The following is an 8,931-nucleotide window of genomic DNA, read 5'->3' on the forward strand; positions in this document are numbered from 1 at the left end:
TAACTCACTAGAATTACCTTGTCTTCTTCATTCATTTCGATTGCACTTCCTTTCGTGGTGAAATTCGTTTTGATTACTATTAACTTTAATCTACAGAGTTTAAGTGTTTATGTTGCCCACGTCATCATGTGATGCTGTGAGCAAACAATTTATGCCCAGCCTTCCTAGATAGGCCTGGGCTGCATAACACTATGAATCTGGGAAAACATAACACTTAAAAAAAAAAAAGTTTTACAGTGCAAAAATAGCGTAGGCCTACTTGTGTACTATTCAAATCCACACTAAAGCCACACCTCTTCACACAGACGTACCCAGATTCTGTTGTTTTAGCTTTAACCTCTGTTAAATTCACTTCCCTGGTTAATCTGTCATCATGTTTCGTGTTCTCCATGGTTAATCTGTCTCTATGTTTAGTGCACTTTAATATAGCCTGTTTACTTATTTGAATGTTTGATTATATTGCTTTTTATCCTGCAGATTTTGTTGTGGATTTAAATTGACTTTGGGTGTCTTGAAAATCACTTAAAATAGCACTGTTGTTCTAATCGTCAGATCGCAGGTATTCTGATCTTCACTGTCCATGGTGCTGAATCTGGCTGGGTAGATTAGTTTGAATGCCGAAAACTTGTTTGCCTACATTTAAAGGCCCTGTGTAGTCAAAATAATTGTATTTCATATCGTACAACAGCTGATGAAACTAACACTGTAAATGTGTTTTACAAAAATGTGATCGGGGTTGCTTCCTGATAGTTCTGGTTGAAAATACGGAGCATGTTCCTCTGCCCAGGCCTTGCTGACACTTGCCAGATCTTACACTGCCTGGATAGGTATTTTGTGTGTCAGCTAACCACATCATATGTTATAGCAATCTGTCAGTCGATGACACAATGGATGACTTGGCACACAACCATTGGTTGATGCATGCAACACCTGAGCAGGGACACATTCTTTTCACAGCACTTCAATGCAAAGTAATTTTAGTAGAAGGTTTGGAGAGCATTTTCACTAACCCTAACCCTTTTCCTAACCTTAACCTCAGTTTCCTAACCTGCTACGAAAAATTCACTTCGATATTGAAGTGCCATGAAAAGAGAGTTTCTCACATCTATACAGCACCTTCTAATCAGCAGGTTTACATGGGCGAGAGTTTTGGCTTTCCATGGCGACATCACCATGTGTAAATTGGTTTATAGACCAACGACAAAGAGAGTGCCAATAACAGCTAGTTTTTAATTTCCCCTCCACACTGACCACTCCCAGACAGTCCTAGCAAAATTATTGCTTGAGAAAGTTTTTTTTGCAAAAAATACATTTTTGACCATTTTCATCGTAATCTATTACAGTAAGGTACTTAATTGTTACCCAGAAATGATTTGATATTGATATAAAAACGTCTGCTTTGGGCCTTAAAAAGATATGTGCACTACATACTCAGAAATCACATATATTGACATTTTAGAATGTATTTTATCAAGAAAGTAAGTTATACATGTCTTTTTTAATCTTACTCTTAGTTGCAAATAATTCATTTGGCTGTGGTTCATTTGATTTTCAGCACAACCCTGTTTGATAACGTATAGTATTATAGTGACTTCTTGTGGTAAAATGTCAAACTCACAACTAAACTCATTAAAATTGAGGTTTTCTTTACCCTGTCTTATCAAACAGTGCAACATTTGACTGATGAAATAGCATTCTTCTAAAATTCTTACACTTCTAGATGCAAAATACAAGTCACTATTCCAATACTGTTTGATTCTGCCATTTTTGAAATACATTTAACTTTTCAGTTAAAAACCCTTTGGATAATATCAACATTAATTACTTAACATCTTAACACATACACACCATGTAAATATCAATAAACAGAGGAACACATGCTACAAATAGTTAGTGACTACCTACCAGTCAATTAAATTAGATTATTCAGAAAAATAACATTGTTATAAGAGACAAATTGCCTTTAGACAACATAAATGACTGCATCTGGACACAGGTCAAAACTACTCTGCCGAGCTCAAGTTACCAGCTATGTATGGTTTCAACACTTACATTTATTGAGTTATTGAAAAGTATCCTACAAACATTGTTCGAATGTGAAAGTGATCAGGTTTTCTGAAACAGGTGTGTTTGTATTGAAGAACCCTGAGATTGTGGACAGTAGGACTTGTGTGAACAGGTGTGAACAGACTGAAGATAATGATGTTTTCCTTTCTCTGTCTTTCGAAACTCAGGAACAGTTTGAATGTTTTTTTATTGTAATTTAAACAATGGTATGGATGATTAAGCTGGATCTTTCTCTCTGAATCAGGAGTGCACTTTCATTCTCCCAATTTTTCCAAAAGCCCAATCTGAGCAACCTTTGCTATAAACCCTGTCTTTCCCATTGTTGTTTCAAAAGTGGAAAATGATCAATTCGATAATCACACATAATGGGCATTTCACAGCCAAGACTTTTGATCCTTCCCATCAAGGCCATGTTGGCCAGTTTAACCTTCACCCGGTCCCTCTCTTCCGGAGTCCTCTTGGAGGTGCACTCCACAGTAGAGTCGGTCTCAAAGGAGATGGCTGGGACGTGAGTGAGCAGGTGGCCCCCAGCCTTCTCCTGGGCCATGGGCGTGGGAGTCTGCAGGACCAGCCCGTGCGTCGCTTGTTGATGTCGAAGGTAAAAGCTAAGAGGATACACACAAACATTGACCATATAATGTAATGTTGTTACATGTAACTAACTAGCTTGACTTGCCACCGTGTGAAACATGTATGCTACCATATGTTACTAAAAAGAGCTGACAATATTATAAAATGTAATCCAGGAGTTTATGTTTGAATTCTGGTTCTCTCACAACACAAGTCACTCAGAAAAGCATCTGTAGGCAGAAGCATGCTACATGTACATTTGGCATTTGAAAAAACTACAGCTGTGCTATGCTACCGAATGCAAAATGTATCTGTATCATAAAAGTGTAGTGCAGTATTCCCTTTTCTTGCCACACACACACACACACACACACACACTCTCTCTCACTAGGGACAAATGTTTCGGCTCCTTGTCCAGAGAGGTTTGAGCTTTAGAAGAGGATCTGCAGCAAAAGTAGACCTTTACTGCCATCTACAGGTCAAAGGTCAGACTGGCATTCAGTAAAATGTAAACATGGGCGATCCACAGAAAATGGAAATGTGTGTGTTTCTGTTTGAGAAGTTAAACCAGTTAATTCCCTTATAACTGAGTGTCCTGCATCATGTATTATTTTATTGGTTGTAAATTAAATACGGTTTATTTTACAGTACATGTATTTTACACTGAATCATTGATATCTGGTCGAATGTTGGTTGTGGGACATAACTGAAGTACTATGTGTGTGTGTTCAATGAATCACACTGTTTGTGTGTGTGTGGGTGGGGGTGCATGTTCTATACATTATTCAGGACAACATTACTTTGTTTAGCCTACACCGTGACTATGACTGCATAATAAACTAAACTAAATATACTATGTATTTTCTAATCAAATGTGTTAACAGGGCAACACAAAAGAAGACAAAGGCCATCAATTCAATGCAAATATTACTGTATTAAAGGAAATTGTTGTATTAAGCTTGCTTTGAAAACCGTTTGAATGGCTTGGATAGGCCTATGGAGATGGTGGAAAACATCCTGATTAGAAGGGGACGTTTGCGAGGCTTCTCCTGTTGAGAGGTGGAGGGAAGACCCTCTGGGAGTCCAAATGTGGCAGGATGTGCCACTATGTTGGGCGACAGAAGAGAGAGAGTTGACATGCACTTTCATTTAGAAATGATGGTATATTGTATTCTTAGTTTCAACTCATTATTACTTTCACAAATAAATGAGAACCAGAATCTTGAGATTTGGAAACTATAAATAATTTTACATAAGAGATTACTATCGATAATATATAATGTACTGTATATAGGGTTTAATATTTTTGCAATAGCAGCTTTGTACACCAATATCTCAAACAGTAAATGTCCTGCTGTATGGACTTACACATGATCTCTTCAGCAGTAGTCTGGTCTTTGGATTCAGAATGGCGGGAATTCTTCTTGTTTCCCATCATGAATGGCTAAAACAAAAACATGTCAAAACAACTGTCACAGCAGAACAATCTCACGGTAATAACGATCACATCTTACACACCAGCACAACAAGATTTATAAATGGTTTTGGAATTAATGGATGGTTTTACATTTTCTCTAAATAACATTGTTTACTCACATTGACACAATTGTTAACTTAAATAAGTGTGATGTACCTTTAAGTTGAATTTCAGTCTGGCAAGCCTTTGTAGGAAAGACAGCTTCCCTCTGGTAGCCTTCACATCTTCAGCCATGAGAAGAGCTTCTGGCCTGGTGGCTTCGAAAGATGTTCTTGAGGCTGCTCTTGATGCCTCGTTACAACTGTGGAGAAGCTCCTTGCTCAATGACTTCACAAGAATCCTATTGAAAGTGGAGTCCTGAGTCGACACGGCCAGTTGGAGTATTTTCTCTGAGCCAAACTCCTTCAACAGATGTTTGTAGACGGTGCTGTATACTTTGTGACTCTTCAGGTTCTTGGGATAAGCTTGGGTCTCAGAGCAGCCTGACCATGCACAGAAGGCAGCTATAACTTTTGGAATCAGGTCTTGTGACGTGCGTGTGACGTCAGTTGGGTACAGATCAGTTTGGGTTTGTATTTTTGACAGAAGTCTCACCACTAACATGCTGATGAGGCCGGTGAAGTCATCATCACCGACTAAGTTAACAGTGGATGGGGTTGAAAGCGAGGCAACATCCGGGCTGGTTGAATTCTGATCACAAACAATGCTCTGAGGTACACCGAAACAACTGATGGTATCCCTTTCCTCAGCATCTATGTTGGCCTCAAAGCCTTGTGCAGCATTGGAGGTCCCACTTGTTGTCATGCTGATGGCAAAGAAAGATGGCAGAGGGTAGGACTTACCACTCAGTAGACTGCCTATATCAGTTACAGTTCCGGTTGGAGATGACCCTCTGCTTTGTGCATCAGAAACCACAGAGTCCATGACCTGACTTACCATTACTTTGGTAAACAGGCTGACTGTGTCACTAAATGCTGATGTAGAAAAAGAACATGAAATCCTATCTTCAGATACGCTAGCCGGCACAATAACTCCCTGAGCCAAACTCATTGAAGCTGTAGAGGGCACAAGGCTAGGAAGCAAGAGGCGCTTCACAGACTCCTCTGCAAAAAGCTGAACCAGCTTGTAAGCTGTGGGCTTCCCCACCGTCTTGTCATTCCTCTTCAGCTCAGTAAGGACTGTATCGGATGCACTCTTTCCAGCCGCCACTGTCAGAACCAGAGGGGTCAAGTTGCTCTCAGAAATGATGCGGTTGACTTGGTGAGTAAGATCACGTGAGAGAGCACCAATCCTACCCTGAGATATGAGCTCCTCCAGTCTTGCTATTGCAGCTGTTAGATCAGGGTGGAATGCAACCTCCCCTTCTTCCTCTGGATGTACCTCCTTTATGATGGTATCCACTATTGCAGACATGCTTTCCCTGGCATCACACACCAATGTTTTTGGCTTAGTAGATTTGCCCATGTCGATGACTGAGCATCTCACAATGGGCTGAGTAATACTCTCTGGTAAATCAGAAGAGATGGGAGTGCCAGGGAGTGAAAATTCCCACTCTGACTTCTTTGATCTGGCAGATGAGGATGACAACGAGGAGGAAGAACGCTGTGGCGCTTGATAGATCAGTTCCTCACCACATTCACTGCTTACCCTTTCAACATCCTTCAGCATCATTCCAACCACATTCTCTATTTGTGAAAGCGCAGTCACCGTTTGGTCAGATTTTGACAGCTCTTTCTGAATTAAAACCAGAATATGGCTGAGGGTCTTTTTGGCTTGAGCCGTTGTTGCTTTGACTTGATTTTGCCATGTAAAATAATTCATCATCTTTGTCTTCACATTGTGGTAAATAGTCTTTGCAGTTGTCCAGATCTTCTTCTCAGATACTTCCAAACCAGACTGTGAGCCTTTGGGTGTGGCCTCAGTGTACTCTGAGGTTTTCTCATCACTCTGTTGAAGCATAGAGTCTGCCTGCCATAGAGTAGTAGAAGACTCTGTGGGTGGGAAAAGGCTCTTCATGTCATTTGTAATTGATCCAACGATTTCAAAAGCAGTTATATCTGTATGCCTTAAGGAAATTGTTGATTTTGCTGGCAACATCTGAGAATCTGGCTGGCTGGAACTGACTTTGCTGGGAAAGCTACTGACTGATTTGATCAGTATTTTTCGCACTTCGTTGGTAGCGTTCATCTGGAACTCCTCACTGGAGAGTTTCTCAATGACTGAGGCTGGAGTATCTCTTAATCCTTCCAACCATGAAGAACCAGACACAGGCATGTCTTCTAGATAAGACATGACACTGTCCAAAAAGCCACAGACTTCAAGGGAGTTGTAAGAGGAACCCTCTGCAACAGATGATGTGCATTCCAAATCTGCCACCTCTGACCTATACATGGTCACAATCTTGGACAATACCTCTTTGGTGCAGGGCACCATGTTGGAATCACAGAGAGACAGTAATGGTTGAGAGTTCTCACTTTGGCATTTACGGAGAGAACCAAGTCCTGTTGAGTTGACCACTTGCAGTATTGCCTCACTCTTACTGGTTTCAGGTTGCTCTGGTGTTTTCTCTCCTACAGAGTCAGTTGAATCACATCCATCAGATAAAGAAGATGAACTACGTTCTGATATAGGGGATTCACTCCTACATGGGGAAGGCAAGCTCAGGATTGAAACAGGCAGATCACTGGAGTCAGTATGCTCCAGAAGCACAGCACTGGAGTCAGCTTTTTCCATAAGTTCTTCCCCTTGGACTGGAGCTCCACCCATTCTGAGGAACAATGTCTCCAGCTTTGCCTGAAGTCTCTCGCAGAGTCTACGAGCTGCATGGAAGGGTTTCCGCTTTGTCGTACAGTGTCCCACTTGGGTATCTCTCTGGGTGCTTGTTAGCTGATCTAATTCAGCATACTGCACAATGTCCTTGACATCTTCAACAAAGTTATCAATTATTTGTGATGCCTCAGATTCTACTTTGGTCTGTATGAGCTCAGTGGCCGCAGAATCAAGGATCCTGTCAGATGGGCTAGATGCATTCATCAAGCTTGGAGTGGTACTAAACGAATGAGAAGGTTGAACCATACCAGAGATATCGCTCATTAACCTTCTCACAAGAATTTCACTCACAGCCTTTGAGGCTTTGGTCTTGAACTTCACACTAAACAGAGTGCCAAGATTTTGCATCATTGCTTTGCAAGATGTACATATTATGTTCAGCTCCTCTGGAACAGGAGAGTCTTCAACATCCAGGTGCTCCACTACAAGGTCACTGCCAGATGCCAACATTTTAACTTTCACAGCCACTTCTCGAAAAACCTTAGCCAATTCCGGATCTTCTTTTTCCAATTCACCCACCATCTCTGCGATAACAGTCATCACTTCTTCTGTTGCAGGTGGAATGCATGACTCTAATACAGAGGTAGAGCTCTGGTCCTCTGGGGTGGTGTGATCATCAAAACATTTCTGGACCATGTTGACCATTTGTTCAGCGGCCTGGGTACCAGAAGAAATAGGGGAGGACCGCCCTGAAATGGCTCTGCTGATGGTCGCAGAGAGGGCAGAGTTAAGCTGTTCGACCACCACCTTGATAAGACCAACAGTCAGCTCAGGTGGGCAAGAGGACAGGATATTATGATCAGACAGTTGGTCCTGGACACTTTTGATGATTCTGTCCTCTGTCATTCCCAGGAGGACTTTCACTGAGGTCTGGGAACTTTAAAACGAACAAGCAAAGCATGATAATTCCTGTCTTAACTTGGCAAATCGGTCAAGCGTTGTAATTTTAGTATTCTAAATATCTACATGTACTTTTGATCACTTTACATGCTCATTCATTTGAATATGCTCAAAGGCTGATACATTACATTTTGTACTACATCAGATAGAGTAAATTGCATTGGCTAACACTGGGATAGATGATCTTGGTGAAATCCATACATGAAAACCTTGAGGGGAACATACCTCTTAGAAGAGGGTGTTAGGGACCTGAGATGTTGAGCCCCTGTGCCGCCCTTATACATTTTCTTCGCCAGATATCTAACTTCCTGGATGAGCTCCAGTCTTTCCTGATCAAAGGCAGCAAAGGATCTTGCACTGCCACCCCTCTTGGGTGAGTCAGTGTCGTCGTCAGCAAAGTCCTTTACCCCAAGTACGCGGGCCAGGGCTGGCAGCAGGATCTGCAGGGTGGTCTGTGCGATGAAGGTTACAATTGTCTTGCACAATTTGGCAAGCTGTTCCTTCGTCATCTGTTTTGAACAAACAGAACAAAAACAGTCTTTTCAATGGAACTGTGATGTAAAGTATTCTAGATCGAACAGAATGCATTTGATCAACATTGTTATTCTTGTCTGTGACTGAATTCAAAGTTTGATGAAGTCTGACAGAGAACATGAATAACAGAATATGACTTGATGGCTAATCTCTGAATTCAACAGATCATTGACACATCAAAGGTCAAAGGCAGGTAGGGAAACTTACAGGGTTTTTTAGTCCTTTGTAGATCACTTGCCACTGCCTAGACAATTTAAAATAAGTGTTTTAGTTAGTGTTTAGTTCCCACTGCACAATATTTCATAAATGTTGAACATTACAGAAAAACTTTTAACATACTCATCAGTAAGATTGCGCAGGAATGAGATGAGGATTGGGTAGGAGTATTCCATCTCATCCTTGTTGCCTGGGCCGAATGCAGCCTGAACAGCTTTCTTCTCCAGGAGCTCAATTACAGATCCTCTATCCAGGTGTTTATTCCTGGAGACTAAAGATGTGATTGCCGTAGAGGAAGTAGAAACAAAATTAAAGAGAAATCAGAAGTTTTATCTCTT

The 8,931-nt window shown here is 41.2% G+C and overlaps 1 protein-coding gene across 1 annotated transcript; it reads right to left on the minus strand.

Moving 5' to 3' along the window:
• Positions 1 to 1,210: 1,210 nt before the first annotated feature.
• Positions 1,211 to 8,622, minus strand: LOC118964727 (uncharacterized). Its single transcript, XM_090236125.1, has 6 exons — positions 8,585 to 8,622; positions 8,069 to 8,352; positions 4,271 to 7,820; positions 4,006 to 4,081; positions 3,610 to 3,742; positions 1,211 to 2,672 (listed from the first exon to the last, which is right to left on the minus strand). The coding sequence occupies exons 2-6, from the start codon at positions 8,350 to 8,352 to the stop codon at positions 2,366 to 2,368; spliced, it is 4,350 nt and encodes a 1,449-aa protein (XP_090092251.1). The 5' UTR covers positions 8,585 to 8,622; the 3' UTR covers positions 1,211 to 2,365.
• Between the last annotated feature and the right edge of the window lie 309 nt (positions 8,623 to 8,931).

The sequence above is a fragment of the Oncorhynchus mykiss genome, chromosome 5 (genome assembly GCF_057628025.1).
Source record: "Oncorhynchus mykiss isolate SJ-2025 chromosome 5, ASM5762802v1, whole genome shotgun sequence".
In the NCBI taxonomy this organism is placed as follows: Eukaryota; Metazoa; Chordata; class Actinopteri; order Salmoniformes; family Salmonidae; genus Oncorhynchus; species Oncorhynchus mykiss.